Source organism: Neopelma chrysocephalum, unplaced genomic scaffold (assembly GCF_003984885.1).
Source record: "Neopelma chrysocephalum unplaced genomic scaffold, ASM398488v2 Primary Assembly neopelma1_24, whole genome shotgun sequence".
NCBI lineage: Eukaryota > Metazoa > Chordata > Aves > Passeriformes > Pipridae > Neopelma > Neopelma chrysocephalum.
In genome coordinates, this window is record NW_020897693.1 from 41,389,077 (window position 1) to 41,407,581 (window position 18,505).

Below are 18,505 nucleotides of genomic sequence, written 5' to 3' on the forward strand. Positions count from 1 at the left end.
GGATACAAATACAGTGAAGAGGGAACCATTGATCTGTTGCAGTACAATAAATTGTATTTTACAATTGAAATTATGAATAAATCAAATATCATTAGTAGGAAATGTATTTCATTAATGGAAGTTTCTATGTGATTTTTGTTACTGGTGGTTGTTATAGATGCATTTTCTAACAGACTGGTGTGTCTTTCTACTAGCAGAAAACTGTGATTGGTTTCAGAATTATTGCCAGTAATATTAGTAATTTTGCTCATACACCTAAGTTATTGCAAGATATGGGCCATTTTTGGCTTTGCAATTGAATATTTTTGTTGGCTGAAGGTGTGGTATTTTTCAGGTGGTTTGTCTTACCCAGTGGGCTGTGTTCCGGGATTCTGTATACTACACAATATCTGTGATCATACTTATTGTTGTAAGTACTTCTCTTATCAGTTAATGTGTTTCATTGCTTCAATTTTTGGAGGACCAGAATACTAACCATTGATACACACTGGCAAATAATTATTTTTTTAGCTAGTTCTAGTTACATCTGGAAGTGAGGGCTCAACTCCACAATGTGTGGTCCAAATATGAAAATTTCATACAGCCCCACAGTTCATCATGCCCATCAGTGTCCATTTATCTTGTACCTATGGTTTATAAAGTTCTGCACTGTTACTCAGTGCAATTAGCACTCTCTTCTGACCTAAGGTACTGCTTGCTGTGGAACTGAAAAATTTTGAGCTGCACTTCTGTTTTAAATAGGGAAGATGGCTGTTTCTTGCTTCTACACAGTAATTTTATTTCACAGATTCTGGATAAGTTTTTCCAAGTAGAGCACAGGTGAGATACCACTTTGATCATCCACAGCAGTGTAGTACACATTTAATGTATCTGGTGTCAAGGCAGGGAAGAACCCACTCAGTTTGTATTTTGTAGTAAAAATGAATCACCAGCTGCGTATTCACTTATGGGAGTTACATAGGGTGGAGTAAAATGTGTATAACCACTTGGCCCAAGAACAGAAGTAAAATAGCTGCCTTTTCTGCTAAAACTCGTCTGACTGTTAAAAGGACTCCAGAAATAAGTCTTTTCAGAATAAATGACTATGGTATCATTTACACAGCACAGCACGTGGGTACGTGTGAGCATATCTGTCTTTTGCATGCTTGCGCCATTTTACTAAATAGTATTTATAACTGTCACTGACAGGGATCTAAGCCTTTTTCACAAGGTTTGTGTTTTGTGAGGGGCACAATCCATACAATGGAAGTTCTGATTAGAAAGGGTCAAAACTCGAGTAGGTCTGGCTAGATGTGGCTGATATTTGCTGAACAATTTGACTCTTTTGCAAGATAGATCAGAGAAATGGTCAATTTATGTTTCCTTTTTTCTCCTTCTTCTAGTTCATATATGATGAGAAAATAGAATGGTAAGTTGTGTAAATTATTCTATACAGTCCTGTATTTGCCATGAGGCTGATCAGTAAATAGAGTTGCAGTGTAATTGACTTTCATTCCTACACACTGAGAATATGAGCTGGATTTCACATCTATGTATTTTCTTTAGTTTTAGTTTTTATGAGGATCAGGGAAAACTAAAAGAAAATGTAAGAACCTGGAAACATTAAAGTACAGAGGCTATACATAAGGCCTAAAGATTCACAGGTGCAGAGAGGGTAACCAAAGTTCTTCTGCTCTGGTTCTGACTGTTAACATTTATGGGCATGCTAGGTGTCCCAAAACAGAAGCATCTTCTGAAAGAGTGCTCTCAGAGTGCTTGGCCTGTGCTCTAGCACTGAAATCACAAAAGGCCTTGATATTATGATCCTCAGAGGGTAGCTGTGGTTTCAGTCTGCACATTTCTGAAGCATATGCATTGCATTTTATTTGCATGTTTATTGAAACTTGAGAGTCTGCTTCCCCCTTCATTCTGCTGAGACACCATCTAATCTTAATGATGTGAATTCGGTGTACACAAATGTGACTTGTACCAGATGTTTAAGGCACACTCCTGCATAAAACTTGTAAAGCATACAGCTGTTTAAATTGCCTTCTAACACTTCTTTTTGTCTCTTTGAGGTGGGAGAGCCTTGTACTCATCATTATGTATTTATTCTACATACTTATTATGAAGTAAGTGCTTCTCCTTGGTATGTCTTTTAAGTGTTAGCTGACCTTCATTCTTTTGGTCTGGTTTTGTCCTTGGCCTTCCTTCATTAGGACAATACAACCAGTCATGTTTCTGTGTAAGATCACTTGTTTTTTCATACTTACTCAGTTTCTTTCTAGATTTGTGCTCAATCAACAGCAAATATTTTCATGCATCCTTTTCAGAGTGCACAAAGGTAAAGTAGCTTTCAGAAAAAGTTGAGAGAAAATATCATTTATACAAGGTTACATGAAAAGTCCACCAGGTACTCTGGATTGTAAGCACACACCATGTCAGCTATTACACATATTTTGTACTCCCTGAAGAACAAGGTAAAGGAACATCAGACAGACTGCTAAGCATGTATTTATCTTCAGACCATCTCATAGCAGCTTGTATACTGACGTGTTCTTCTGTTGTGTCACTGCCTCTGACAGGAGAGTCAGAGGTCTGACTGTTACTTCAAGTGTCTGTGAGTCCACTCTTCTATTTCAAGTTGCTTAGACTTATGCCTTGGTGCCTTCCCCTCACGAATCACCCTTTTGGAACTCACTTTTCTCCTACATCAAGTCTTAGCAGAGTTCATTGACAGCCCTCTTAGATCTCACCGTAGTGCTAAAATAGATGCATTCTGTCTTTAGAAGGGTATGGTCAGCAGTCCCGGAAATACTCAAGAACCCACAAAGGGAACACAGTACTGAGAGAAACAGTGAGGTGAATTGCGAGCTGATGCAGGAGGAAAGAAGCTGCTGTATAGTGAACGTCCTGGCTCCAAAATCCACAGCTCTAGTGTTTTGCCTTCACTAAATCTGCTCTAGTGCGTTTTTGCAATTTGCTGTATGTCATGAGAGATAGGTGCAGTCCTTGCTTTCCTATCAGCTTGCCACTGAACTGAATGTCCTTTCTCTTCACTTCCCATTAGTTGTCAGAGAACATGTGTCTTGGCTTTACTGCTTGCCTGCATAAACTGTTCTCAGACACTTAAAAGTTTGCCAAGAAAATGCAAAATGCAGCCTTTTCAGATCTTTTCTTTGCACTTTCAGGTACAATGTGAGGATGCAAAATTTCTTCACCCTTAGAAGCAAGAATGTGGGAAATGGTGACACAGTCAATGAGCTGGAAGATGGTAATAAATGTTATGCTTCTAGTTGTGATGACCCATCCATTCCGTTACTATGGAAAGGTAAGGCTGAGCAGACAGGACTTGGAAAAAGCATAGTTCACAGGATATCCTTTTTATTTCTTTAATGTGGATCAAAACAGTGTTACTATTCAGTCATAAGCAGTATTAACTTGATAATTCAGTAGTCAGACTGCCAGATTAAAAAAAAAGTTTTTTTTTTTAATATTCTGAAAACAAGCTGCTTTGCACCTTGGCAATTTTGCTGCCTTTTTATCTCCAGTAATGAGCTACAACACTGAGAAAGAACTAAATTTTTTTGCCAGGAAGAAGGTAATTTTCACTTCAAAAATTAGTTTGGAACTAGAAGCTGAGATGTGGATGTTGAAGGAGAAGACATGGGCAGATCAGTGAGCAAGAGGGATTACATATTGAGTTCAGATCCTCAGAAGACTGGCTTTCACATGCCTTAATAGCTCTCTATACATTGCCAAGCACATATGTAAAATAGAGAAATGCAGGTTCTTTGCTATCTGTGTCTTTGTTATAAAGGGTAGAAGATGATATCCAGCTTCTGGTACTGAAAATAAGCAAAGATACCTGACTATTTTTGCCTTTTTTGTAAGCCTGCTTTTTATCTTTGTCTTATCCCTCTTCTATTCCATTTCCTCTTTCTCTGTAGAGCAAAATCATTCATAGTTTCAAAGCACAACCCATGTAATTGAGTGAGCACTTGGGTTACTCTTAAAAAAGTGAGGTCTCCTTGGTGTATTCTTTGCAAACATCTAGGAGGCTGAGCTCATCAGCAACGTAGGTAGCATTGAAAAGGTCCTCATGTAATAACAAATAGTGGCAAACAGGAATTTAGAGCAGACTCAGAGAATCACACTCTTTCTGCTTTTAGTTTTTAGGCTGGGGTTTCTTTAAGGCACATGCTGTCACTTACTACAGGTTTATGCAGGGGCAGCACACTGCTACTCTGGTCTCAGATATGGTGTTTAGAAAATACTGATTTAAAATTACTTCTCATAGGACATTGTAGCACAATTAAATGAAGATGTTTTTGAAATATTTCCATCTCATTTTATAATGTACTTTTGTGAACATTGACTATGGTACAGTGAATTCTGTCACTTGGATGTGGAGGTGCATACATGCAAGGTTCAGAGGATACCTCCTAGGGCGGGTATTGCTTGTGTATTTAAGTGGGGATATGGGAAAAGGTTGATCCAGTGAAAGAACCCAGACATTAGTGGGTTTTACTTCTGAGACATTTGTTGGGTTCTGATGTCATCTCCCAGCAGGCTCTCCTCTCTAGCCCTTGTGGTAAAGGGATGACAGCACAGAGTACTTGCCCATCCACCTATTTCCTTTTCAGGAAATCTGAAGATTATTAAATGCTTGTGAAGAACATGCAGAAAAGAAGCAAGAAAGCTATTAAAAACTTGGACTCATGAGAATGGTGTCTCCCCTGGCAACTGTCCACAGCAGATTTCTTCCCTAATTTTCCTCCAAGATGCACTGGGACTGCAGTTTCAGTTAGGTTCCCTTTGCCTTCTCCAGCACCACACAAATACATGCTGCATTGGAGGGACCATTGTTTAAAGTGTGAAAGCAAACGTGCCTGGCATGAGAGAGGACAAAGGAAGAACAGATTAAGGATTTGGAGTGAGCGGTGGGAGAGGAAAACGGCAGTGTTAGCCTAGCTGCTTTGTAGATGGGTGCTTTACGTGTCAAGGAGGTGTCCTAGAAAACCTTCACATGGCTTCCTCTTGCTTCTCCCTCCTGTTGAGGCAAAATATGCCGTGACATGTCAGTGACTCCCTGTTAGTTAACATCTTACAGGATGAGCTGCATCTTTTGCAGCAGCAGCTTTCAGAAAGGAGCATTGCTAGTAGCAGGGAGAGAACTAGAGAACTAGAGCTGTCCTCTGCCTTACCTTCAACCAGTGATTAGCAGCTTTCAGGATCCACCTAAAAACCTCCCTTGGCTTCACCTAGGTGTAGGTCTAGCCTTAATCTGATTTTCCACAGGAGAAAAGTCTGATTACTTCCCACAAAGGAACAGTTGCTTTAGGTGTGAGGAGCTATCATTCTACCAAGGATAGTTAGTCTTTTGCTCAGGGTGCAGGTAAAAGGTGGGTTCACATGCTGCAAAGCTCTTTTATGCTTTTAAGTTTTGTTACTTTTAAGAGCTTCCTATGGTACAGTATAAAAGCTTCCATCACTCAAGTTTCAGAGAGAAAAAGGAGAGCATTTCACTGTAAGAAACACTCCATTTCAAGGCTGAGTTCTATACACACAGGTAAAGGTGAAATAGTTGCACTTTGTAAATACTGCTCCTATTTTCAAATACAAATATGTACTGCCCTTGGCTTTTATTATGTTAACCCAAATTTCCACCAGGTGGCATGGTTCGATTCCTGCCTGAAACCAGAAACTCTTGGAAAAACGTGGGTTTCTGAGGGCCTGATCAGAACTAAAGTCATCAAGAAGCTTTCTGTTGATTTTGACAGGGTTGTTGGTGATGAGCCTTTGTAGTGAGCAGAATGTTTAGGTAAGATTTTTGAAAAGAAAAGCTGTTCTCAGTGGATATTTTTACTAAGGATTATCACAAAGGAGAAGCGGAAAAGGCTTTTCTCTGTTTCATATTTCTTAAAACAAGTTTTAGGTGGAGTCCATACTATATGAGGCTAATGTATATATATATTTATGGGCATAGAGAGTCAGACTGAAAAGCTTTTATGAAAATTATAAGAGCAATGTGCTGCAATTAAGTCAAAATACCTGCAATTATATATATATTTATTTATTGTGAGGTATTCTATATCAGTTTTTATCATGGTACTTTACTCACTGTTTACTGTTTACTTACAGTTTACTCACTGTTTTCTTAGGGCTCTAAGAAACAATTTCAGAGTAACTTCGGTGCTTCCATGTTTTTCATGACATTGTAAGATGATGCATTTTGGGTACTTCTTTGGAGAAACTCACTTGAGAGCAGTTAATCTGATGAGACTTTTAATATCTGGCCTTTTTGCCTTACCAGCATTACCGTCAAACATTTCTTTTTCTTTGTCTAACTAAAGCAAATGTTAAGCTGATGTGATTGAGTCCTCCTCTGTGAGGATTGGTTCCTAGGTAACCTCTTCTGTGGGGATGGATTCCTAGGAAGCGTGTCTGGCTATATATTCCTTTACAGAAAACTCTAAACTGTAAGAGTCAGTGTAATGGATGTTCTCCTTATTTGTGTCATCAGCTGCAGTACTCAATGAGGTTAATTTGGTTTAGATGTTGGGGGGGAGGATAATTGCTTGTTTACATTTAGCAAATGTAAAATTACTACTAGTTCTATTCTGCATTACAGATACTAAGCTGAAAGACAAGACTACAGAGTGGATTCTTTGAGTAGGTCACATTTCTTTGTGAAACCAAAGATCTCTTTATGACACTTCAGGTGACCCTGGTGTACTCATTGAAAACTCATTTTAGTGAAACAAAACAAGACACTCAAATACTGAAGGGTAAAAATTACAGATGTTTATTGGTGATTTAAAAGCTTGTTAGGTTTTTCTTCCTGAATTATAATGGAGGATATATTTCTTCCAACTTCAGATATGTTAGAGATGCTTGAGACAGCAAAGCCTTTAATGCTCTTTTAGGTGCATGCGTGGATCCAATCTTTTTTGTGAAAAACAAAAATACTTCAACACTGTAACAATGCAAAAGAATAACAATTTAGACTACTGTGTGTTTAGAACAGGTCCATTTTAATTCCATTGTTTAAGTTGAATGTTTTCTTAGATTTCCTTTGCTTCCTGACTGGAACCATGCACTAATTATCTTTCACTTCTACCTCCTAAATTCTCTTCCTCTTCTTAATGTAAGTAACAATGCAAAAGGTGAGGGAGAGGGGGAGGCCAAGCTAAGCAAAGCAAAAAGCAAGCAGCAAAGAATTTTTTTTCCTGTACAATATTATATGTAATAATTAATATTTATTACAGTCATATGCATATTTCCTGCCCTGCTTTCTAACACCATATGGGTATGTCTCCTGTCTGCTGAGCCTTGCTCTGCTTTCTGTGTGTAGTCTGTAGCATTTGTGAGAATATTGGTTTGTTGTTGAGCTCCTGAAGTCCTTGCATGTACTTGTGTTGATTCCCAATATAATTTTGTCTCTCTGTGTTCTTAACATGGTGAAACTTGGTTAACCTTGTAATCTTAACCTTGGTATAGGTTCCTTTATATTAACAAAGGCTTCCTTATAGCATACATTTGTTCCTGACAATTGTTTTTAATCATTTCAAATCTTGCCATGTTAGAGATATTGGTTAAGATTTCCAGAGGGGAGTGAGCACAGCATTAGGGACTCCTGGATGTGCAGCAGCTTGAGCCAATGGGATAGATTTAAAAATTTCAGGAGTGCTGTCTACACTGCCACAGTGCAAGTGCTTTGAGAGAAGGCGTACAAAACTGTAGTGAGACATAAGCAAACTGGCACTGCAGCATGAATGGCTGGGTAAAAACTGCTCCCACCTGAGAGTGGCTTGGTGGCTACCTTAGTAGAGTGAAATCCCTTTCCAGCTTGTGATCTTAACAAAGTGCACAACTGATGAGGAGATTCACCAGGCTGCAGAAATATTACAGGAAAGTCACTCATAAATTCAAGCATTCAGATGACTGTTACCCCCTCCTGAGTCTGAAAAGAAGGACTCTGGGTGATGGAAAGCATGATAAGATCAATTACACTGCTAACTCTGTCCATTGTGATCATTAGTGAAGGGGACACAACAGTATGGCAAAAATAGTGTTATGATGGTGGATGAGATCATCTGCTCCAGTCCCCCCAAATACCGGTTCCCTGAAGCTGGCTTGCGGATTATGATTACGAATAAGTTTGGACCACGCACCAGAATGAGGATGGCAAGCAGACTCATCATTAATGAGGTAGGTTCATTGAGAAAACAGTAAGTGACCGTGAGGCAGAGGGATTACCAAAGAGCTGTGCTCACAGTAATTCTAGAATGTAGATTCTAGGGGTGGAATAGAGCTATGTCTCAGCAGATTTGAAGATTGATTCCAAACTTGGTGATGCTGCCTGTTTTAATGGGACAGCAGTCAAGAAGGAGGGACTACCTTATCTCCCTGACAGAAGATGTTTATTGGGAGGTGTGTGTGTATGTGTGCACATTTGGATTTTATTTGCAGCACAAGAATTGGTTTTGCTCATTACGAAAGTGGTCAGGCTAAGGAAGGATAATGAACAGCGCAACAAAAATTCTGTTAGAACTACTCTTACATTAGCAATGCTTCAGGATCACTGCAGAGATTTGCCTGCCTCTTTAGTACTCACTGTAGTCCTCAGCTCAAAATAAAAATAGGCCAAAATATTTTCATGAGGGGAATTTGCCCTGGACAGTTTCAGTTCACTCTTAGTTGATATATTGTCACCACTGTATATTGCTTGTTCCATATCCTGAAGCTGAAGTGGCAGGACTGGCTGAGTGATGCTGTTCTGAACTTATATGAAGTACTTGGGGTGAAATTTTTGCCCTGCCAACCTTGGGTTCTATGAGGGCAGGATTTTATCCTTTGCTCCTACAATATCAAATATGAGAGGTATTCACTCTGAGAAACAAATTGATTTCAGTAGTTAGGAAGTACAAACTTTAGCAAGTTTCTAGAATTTGAACATCATAGTAGAGGTCATGTGTCTACCCAGCTTAGTGAATATACCCCACTAAAAGTACCATTCATATGTTTGTAACAAAAGTCCAGTTTAACAGTAAAAGAGTGAAAGATTGATGGCGTTATAGTCAAGAGCAGAAGATCAGACAGGACACGTAGCTGTTTTTCATTATAGTGTGTTAATACTGCTTTCAAAATTTTTCTTACATGTTGTGCAGTTACTTTATTTTTCAAGGCATTTCAGAGCACTTTTTAAGAATTTGCAATCATTTGTCATGAAAAGAGAACACTTATTGGCCCTGTATTGTCTAATCTAATGAACTAAAAATATTTTTTTTTAATAAAAGAACTTACTGTTACATCTCACATTCTCCAGTTCACAAATGGGTGTATATACTGATGTTTAAAACCTGTCCCTGTAATTGTTATACTGTCTGTTGGAACTGTAGCAGTCTTACACATGTCTACAGGGCCAGTTATGAGCTTCAGGAAAGTATATACTGAGACAAGGGCAACAGGGATCAGTCTTGTGTTTGAAATTAAATGTGGGATGTTTACATTTACTTCAATGAATGGAGATCAGAAGGAGGGAGAACAGTTGGATCTGAGAAGGAGAGTTCCTGGGTAATTAGTCATTCATAAGCCAACTCTAATGGTGCAGAGATGTCTTGAGTGTTGCGACTAGATTATGGTGCTGTTGCTGGTTTGAGTGGGATTTGTTGAGTGAGAAGTGCTTTAGAGTAACCACATTCATTAAAACATGGTGTGGAAGAACAAATACTACAACTTCCTCCATCATGGCTTGGAAGACTCCTGCCATTAGTTTTGAGGTGGATGGTCAAAACTAACCTGATGAAGACAGGTAGGCCACTGACAAGTTCGTTGCTGACTGAAAGGAAAGCTTTGTGGAGAAACTTCGTGGCTTATGGGACTGGGGCTGGACAGATGGCAAAACTAAGATTTCACAAAGTAAATGTTTTCCAAACTATGGCAGTTTTGTCTTTGACACTGTGCAGCGTCAGCGGTTAATCCAGTCTGCCAATGGTTCAAGCAAAGCACTTCAGAACAGGAGACAGGAGAACATTGAAAATGGAAACATCCCTGTGGGCAACCAAGAGGACGAAAATGAACAGGACACTCTAACTCCATTTTCAGTGCCAGGTAAGGCTTACTTTCCAGGTGTTTATAGAACCAAAACAGAAGATAATTTAAATGTCAAACACTGGGTTGTAAGAAAAGACAACATATGTGGGGAGAAAGAAGGAAAGAGATCGGTTTGACTGTGTGAAGGTTGGATTTGATGACAGTAAAACTGGGCTGGAGGCTGTGTGGCTAAAAGCAGATCTTAGGAAAGTGTTTTCCAGTCACCATGGACAATAACGGTGGAAGTGCTGATTTGCCAGAGGCTAAGTGAAAGCAGGTAAGGCAGGTTTATATTAAAAAAAACATGCCAGACCGAGCTGATGAGCACTGCACTACTAGTAATTTTGAAGTCAACAGTTAATAATGACCTACTGAAAATGGCTAGGCCAAAGGCAGTTAGGTGTATAAATACATAATAGAGTAGGGGAGACTTCTTGAATGAAGAGAAAGAAAGATTTAGGGGGAGAGTGTTTAAAATTGTTAGAATAGCTAATAATATTCACCTTTTGATTTTTTTTTAAAATTCTGTGGTGTAGAGATGTATATATATATAACCAACCTTCTTATGCTGGTGCCCTTGTCACATTGCAGGTTGACTCTTGTCCACATGCATTGGAGATTAGACAGCAGAGATTAGATCACCCCTCACAGACATGTATCCAGTAGTCCTCTGTCACACAGTTACTGGTTAACACAAATATTGCTTGGCATAAATGATTGTCACGTGCAGTGAAAAAGAAGGGAGAATTTGCCATGTTGTATATTATTCTAATTTCTTACAGATCCCTTTGCTTCAGTTGCTATCATTTTAGAAGAGATGTTTGTGCTTGAAAAAACATTGAAGCATACTGTGTGAAGATTAGATGACACTGTATGTTGTGTTACTGTATGTTACTGTGCTCCCACAGGAGCTTCTTGAAGTCAGCAGTTATGGTTTGGAGTGAAGAATGGAAACAAACTAATTCACTGAAGAGAGGTCCACTAGATGGGCTTCTGATCATTCATGAGATAATGAAAAAACTACTTCTATTGTTTGGTGAAATAAGCGGATCGAAGTCAGCAATATGCTTGTGCACCTGAACACGGTGTTAATGACAACAGTAATAATAGTAATGGAAACTGTAATAAACAACTTTTTAAGAAGCAAAAATGTCTTGCCAAGCCATCTAAAAAATCAAAGAATCCTAGAATCATTAAGTTTGGAAAAAACATCTAGGATCATTGAGTCCAACCATTAACCTAACACTGCCAAGTCCACCACTAAGCCATGTCCCTAAGCACCACATTTGCACTTTTTTTGAATGCTTCCAGAGACAGTGATTCCACCACTTCAGCAGGCAGCTTGTTCCAAACCTTGACTATCCTTGCATGTGTTGGCAAAGATTTTTAAACTGAGATGTTTTCAACAAGTTTTTGGATACGAGTTTTGATTAGTGTGGTGCAATCATGCATTTCTTCTCACATTCCAGACAGCTTCTTTGTGATTAAAAAATAGATTTCAGAATAGAGCTTCCTAAGTGTGTGACATTCACAATAGATAGAATGCTTTGAACTAAGGAGGGAGTTATTAGTTATGTCATTGATCTTCTTTAAATGCAGTTTTTCTGCATTTTTGAGAAAGTCTTTAAAGATAAGTGAGGTGTAAGAGGCCAGAGTGGAACCACTGATGATACAGGTGATACTGAATGAAGCAAAAGTTCAACATGAATTCAAGAGTTGTGTAAAAGTGGTAAGGCAATTGTATAAAATCCTCATCGTTACCTTCAGGTTTTGTTACTCCTTTTGTCTGGAGATGATTATCTATTGGTTGGATTCTCATTGCTCAACTCATATACCCTGAGCAAGAATTCTTTTATTTTGCCTACAAAAGCACCACTTTAATAAGTTTGGAGAAAATGTGAGGAGCCAGCATCAAACTTTGTTGTTGTTTAAGTACTGTGGGACAATCAGTAGCCTGAAAAAATCCTGACATTTAAAGCTGGCTTTAGGGAAAAGGTAGTTTGCAGACAGTTTCCCAGAATCCCCTCTGTTTTTCTTTGATATATTTTCAGACTAGGAAGAAGGCACATGCATTTTCTAAAGATCAGAAGCTCATGTATTCTTTCAGTACTATAAAGGGTTCTATGAAAAACAGACTTTCACTTTTCAATAGGACTTTCCAATTCAACTGTTTGCAGTGTCCAAGTAGAAAATTCACTCTAGTATTTTAGGAACTGCAACTGAAATGGCTATGAATTGGGCCAACCCCTTTTTTTAATGCTGTTTTATAGTCACCTTTTTTAGCCTAGTTGGGATTTGACATTCTTCCTTCAAATTGCATATTATAGATCCTTTTGCAAGAACAACTTGGGTTTTTTTCTGAAACAGAAGTAAATGTAAATGAAGCTTAAAGCACGACATCATCTCTGAGTGATTCCCAGTAATTATTTGCCATCTCCAGGTTTTGCATTTTGTTCTTTTTTATCCTTTGTCAACAGCAATGCTCAGCATTAATTCTGGGGGCTTTAGCACACAAAAGCAGAGAATAGAGTTGTTACGTGAAAAGGCCTCAAACTGTTACAGCCTAGATCCCTTTGTCGAACATCTGCAAGGATTCACCCCTAGGGTGTGGTTCAGGCCCATTTTGAAACAGGAGACAACATACAGTTTTTGTGGAAACTGTGTAAGATATCATTCAAACCAGCCTTTGCCTTTGGTTTCTGTGTGGGAAAAAACTTTGTCTTTTTGAAAGAGGAATTTCTTTCTTGACCTTTAGGCTGTGATGATTATCTTCCAAGAGAAAGGCTCATTTGAAGCTTTACAATTTGATTACTCTACAGTTGTTTGGAAACAGATCCTAAACTTTAAAAAAAACACTCCACAAATCAGAATAAAGCAGGATGAAACTGAGCAAGCATATGTTGACAACCAAATGAATATGTTAAAGGCCTTGTATAGCTCTATAGTCCTTTAGAGCCCAGACTCAGAAAAGCAATTCTGTGCAGCTCTTAATGGATGCTTAAATCCTTTCCACTGTCACATGTTCAGCACCCTTTAAAATACTCTATGTTGTCAGCTCCTGCTCGTTTCACAGAAATGAAGAACTCCTTCTTTTACAGGATTGGAGCATGGGTGCTTTATATAAGTCATGATGGTGTTAGCTAAAATAGAAATAATAATTCCTACAGCTAAAATGAGATAGCAATAAAAGAGATTAGCAATTCTACCCATTTTTGTGTGGATCCAAAATGCAAAGGTAACATGTAGGATAGAAGCAAAAAAAAATTAACAGTATCTAGTAGAAACATTTAAAATGTTTGTACTTGGTCAAACCAAATGTTTGTCTCACTCAATACTCCAAGCATGATTTTATGAAGAAACCTGGGAAAGGACAAGACAGGAAAAGTTGGTGTTCAGCTGTTTTCAGCTCAAGGAAGTTCCTGGACTGGGCGTAAAATTTTAATTTAAAATTCCCTAGTGTATTTCTTCTTTATTAACTTGTCTAATTCATATTGAATCTTTGCAAACATTTAACACCCACAACATCCTTTGGGAAGATGTTTTATGGTTTTGTGAAGAACCATCTTTTACTTCCTTTGAACCTGACTCCTACTAGCTTCACTTAATGTCTTCTTTTGCTGGAAACACAGTGAACAAGGCAAACCTGGAGTACCTCACTTGAACACTCAGGATGCTGTATCTCTTTGTTATATCTCCTATGGAGTTACATGTCCTCCAGGCATGAGCTAGTTCCGTGTAGAAACCTTTATAGTTTCTGTCTCCAATGCAGAGTTCTTTTACCTTCTCTACAATGCCACCATCTTCTCTCAGTGCTCCTTTATACTTTGACCACTAGTGGACCCAGAAGACTTCCTGCTCCTAATGTATTTTAAGTAAGATTTATTGTGAATTTTGATTCTTCATTTTAGTTGTTCCTCAGGCTGTCTTTTTGGCCTGCTTTATGGTGCTTTTGCCAAAGATTGGAAACATGACTTAGGTGGCTTAAGGAGCTAGGAAGAGAGCTTCTTTGATGTTGCAAGAGAGTTCTTCTTCCAAGAAGCTAGTTCAGACTAGGACCTAAATGCTTTTTTAGAAGAGCTTCCTCTTGCCACTGCCTGTGTAATAGGGCATCTGTCTTAGAATTTTATTTCAGAACTCTGTTGTCCTCATTTACTGCACTTTGATTTGCATCATGTTCTTGGAGCTCACAAATCAGACTCCTTCTGTAGAAAACTAAACTGGAAACAGTGTTCCAGAAGAGCAATGAGTGTACTCCTTGGTGGAGGATGCACTGGATAGATTGGAAGAGAACTGATCAAAGATTGAATTTAGTAACTCATCACCATATTATAAAAGGGCAAAGAGGAACTTGAGGAAGTCTATAAATACCAGTTTTCCTTTAAAAAAAATCGATTAAGTAGACAACGAGGTTAAAACATACAAAATAAACCAGGCCAATATCCAACCAAGTTTAACAAGATATGGGGAATATCTCTGTTCAGTTATGTTTTATTTTTGTTTAATGTTGTCCTATGTAAACCTATAGTAGCTGTCAGACTAAAGCTTGTTTCTCTGTACTGCAGCAAATTCTTTTTTCTAGACCAGTTTCCACTGTACCAAAAATGTGTATTTAAGAGAAAATTATTGGCATAAATCCAAATATGCTAAGTGTGGTAAAAGCACAGGCTGAAAATAGAGATCTGAGTAGTTTTGGACAGATCTCATGGTCTAGAATTTTGAACTTTTATTCTGGAAAATGGATCTTATGAGAAGAGTACCAGTAGTTTAAAAAATAGTGTGTTTTGGATGAGGATGAGAAGTAAAATCTTGATGTTTTCCAGAGGGGAAAAAAAGTGTTTCCAAAGATCTGTTGCAGGAGAATTGCAATAAAAGTACTTTAATATGTCTATTGCCCGCTTGGAAGGCTGGCAAAGGTTGAGCCTCCTTGGATACGCTTTTAAACACTTATGTAGGTTTTTTTCTAGTCTGGTAACACAGTCTCTTGCCTCTACAATTCCTAAGGGAAGTTACAAAGCTGAAATCAACAAGGATTTTCAAAGAAAGTGGAGATTCAGCTGCTGTGTTAATTTTCCTAATTGCAAATTGAAAACCATTTTCTCAGAATTTTTTTTATTTTGCAACAAAGGCATTTTTCAGTGGAAAATAATTCCGATGGAAAATTCACAAGGCATCTAGTTTGTTATATCTGTTTCAGTTGTTTCTATGTTGAGTCCCAATACTTGTGACAAAAATTTATAATTCTCTCTTCTGTTTTGGATGCTGCACATTACTAGACATGATTTCAGATTGTCTATCTTACATATATTAAAGTTTTCTAATCAGTCTGAACTCTGACAAACACCAGCATTTTCTGGCAGAAGTTTACTTGCTGTCTGGGTTCTTACAAAGCTGCTAGTGTGGAAGCATGTATGTTACCATTACACATTTTCCAGTTGAGAATTGAATTAATATTGATAATGATATGTGGGTGTAAATACATCTTTGTAGATATAAAGCTTAAGTAGGACCATGGTGACAGGTGCTTTAAAAATCACTTTTTATTGGTGGAAAAACAGATTAGGTTTTGGTTTGGTTTTTTTTTGTTTCTTTGTCTGTTTTTTCTTCTCAAATAAAAAAAGGTAGAGACATAAAAAAAAATAAAAAAAGAATTCAAAAATTATGAAGTGGAGCATCAAAAAAATGTACAGCAATAATCTTTCTAGGCAAGCCTGGATGTGCCATTTTTTTCCTTTAAGTTTACTGTTGTCAAAACCAAAAAACCCCTAGAAAAAATAGAAATAAATAGTAGACTCCAGGAAGCCTTTCTCATTTTGTAGGTAGGCTTCAATTAGAGAAAACCTTTCTCAGTTTTCAAGTTGCCTTAAGTGAGAGATTTATATGAATTCATAAACATACAGTTTTGAAAATCCTTTGTGCCAGTTAGATTCATGCTTTTCAGGGATCTTATAATTTTTTTTTTTAGATCAGTCAGCTAATCACTGCTTTGTGTAAGGAGATGCTTCTTTCACTTGGGAAGGTTTAGGCATGTTCTGAAGTGTGGAGTGGAGGTCTGTGCTGTCCTGCCATGCTTTTAAATGAAAGACTGACTGAAAAGCTATCAAGTTTAACTACCTACAATACCTTAGGGTGACTCTTGATGGTGTAGTTGCAGACTCCAGTCCATCTAAACTTAAAAATGTGTTTTCTGTGAAGCTTATTGCCTAGGACATGTGGACTGTCTGCACTATATGCCTTTGGAAGTTTTGTTTCAGACTAGCTCTAGCCTGATCCTGTTAGGTTTTGGAGCACTTCTAAGTTTGTGTCTCTGGTTTAGCTTTATAGCAAGGGAATCTTATTGGTGTGCTGCAAGGCTGCTCCATGTTGCAAACTAAAATACAGTAAATTGCAAACCAAAGTACACTAAATGGGGTCAGTAGGTAGCTATCTCAAGAGTACACTTCTGATCTGAAGATAAACAAAAATGCAGTTTCATACTTTTATACTGAGCTCCTCTCAGCTCTGTGTGAACGTTGAGAATAGGACAGTATTTTCTTTAGTGCCTTAAGGAAATACTTGCTTCTACTCAGTGCTGTGGTGTGTGCTGTTGTCTTTGTTCACCAGGACACTATCTGTATGTAAAAGTAATTATTGTGAGCATAACATCTAGAAAGATGACTAGCCCAGAAATGCCTTGAAAATTAGCATAGAGCTCTTTGTTGTAGGGCTGCTACTTCATTTTCAGAAACATTGTAATCAAGCTCTTCTGTAATGATACCTCTCTCAAATACTTGGCATGCTAGCCTTCCAAGTATCTGTGGAAACAGAAAAAATGGACGTATAAAGCAGTAAAAAGAACTTTATGTCAAAAACCACTCATCTTTCTGTTTTACAGCAGAGTGAAGTAAACAGAATATAGACCAGTGTTGTTTTCTATAATAAAACAATATTCTTTCATTTTTGTTGTGAGAGGTGCAAAATACACCTTTGCTCAGTTATGTGGGTTGCTGTAGGAGCCTTTAGACCCCAGGCTCACAGGAGTGGCTGGTACCACTCTTAGAAACAACTGCACTGAGGTCTTGTAATGGAACAGAACAGCTATGTATCAAATGAGAGATAATTTTCTTCCTTGAAGATGTACTAGGGAGCTATGCAACATTGTAAAACAACTTGTCATGAGCTACAAGCGTACTCCACTTTAACAAATTTGTCATTAAATCATTGTAATGATTATTTTAGAGTGGGTGGTCAAAACCAAAACAACAGAACGGCAAAAGAAATAATTTCAAAAGAACAAGAAAAAAATAAAATTTATGTTTTTAGGCCGTTTATTATTTCTGCATTCATCTAAGCCAGGTGAAATGAATAAAGTCATCAGTTCCCTGAGGAAGTAAAGTCTCAATTCACTGAGGTTGCTGCTAAATATACTTAATAAATTCTTAAAATACTGCTAAGTTACAACATAAGAGCAGACTTGTTTAGCACTGGGTGCCACAAAAGTTTCATGACCCAGCAGTAAGAACTGAATAAAATGGCCTGAGGCAGAACCAAGGCCAGATATACTTAAAGCTTTATATAAAAGTTTATAAAAGCAAACCGTGACACAAAAGAGAAGCCAATATAGAATGTGTCAAGTGGACTGTTTTGGCCATGGTGGTTCAGACCTATTCCAGGCTCACTGCAAATGGCCATTCAGCTTCTCTGTTAACCCAGCAAAACACAGAATTACATGCAGCTGTTGTTTCCCAAAGTCTCAAGCCTAGCTGCCATGTAATGAACACAAATATCACTTCCACAAACCGTCTAGCTGTAAAAAGTAGTTTCAATTCATGATGTGTGGATAAAGCATCACCACTAATAGAGCCAGGAATTTTAATCTGACACACATCCATTGAAACTCAGCAAAGATAATGGAAAGGCAAGTCTTCCTCCACTAGTACTTAGGTTTCCTGGAACTGGACAAGCATAGCAGTGCCAGGGGTAAGGCACTGTGCATTCTCAGTTAAGCATTTGTTTGACTAATGCAGGGTACTAGGCAAGATTCCTGACAAGATAAATATTCCCCAGCAGGGGCTGATTGCATTTATTCTCTATTTGTTCTTTAAGCAATTCTGTTTCTTTTATGTTATTGAAAAGAAAATGGGACTGCCTATGTGTAGCAGCGCTGAAGTCAGTTAGATTACACCCACATAGATTAGAATCGGATCCATAATTTTTTCCTCTCAGTCATCCACTGACCTTGCATCTGGAATTACACACTGGGGAAATTACTGGCCTAGGCCATGCTGACTATGAACCAAGCCTAGCAACTTGAGTAGACAAAGAGTACAAATTAGCTAGCTAGGAGCTTTTAATGATCTAAACTGTAACAAATTAAACAGGAGGAAGTATAAGTTACCATAGGATAGTTCATGGGATATTTACAGCCTTGCTAAGAGAATTAAAGTGAGAA

The 18,505-nt window shown here is 38.0% G+C and overlaps 1 protein-coding gene across 1 annotated transcript in view; it reads left to right on the top strand.

Annotated features, from left to right (window-relative positions):
* The window catches only part of SLC24A4 (solute carrier family 24 member 4), a 96,365-nt gene that overhangs the window by 62,800 nt on the left and 15,060 nt on the right, over positions 1 to 18,505 (top strand). The window contains exons 7-12 of the mRNA XM_027673690.1: positions 335 to 409; positions 1,383 to 1,408; positions 2,058 to 2,111; positions 3,171 to 3,253; positions 8,024 to 8,193; positions 9,951 to 10,095. Coding sequence (XP_027529491.1) covers positions 335 to 409; positions 1,383 to 1,408; positions 2,058 to 2,111; positions 3,171 to 3,253; positions 8,024 to 8,193; positions 9,951 to 10,095 — 553 coding nt within the window. The remainder of the gene's footprint in view (positions 1 to 334; positions 410 to 1,382; positions 1,409 to 2,057; positions 2,112 to 3,170; positions 3,254 to 8,023; positions 8,194 to 9,950; positions 10,096 to 18,505) is intronic.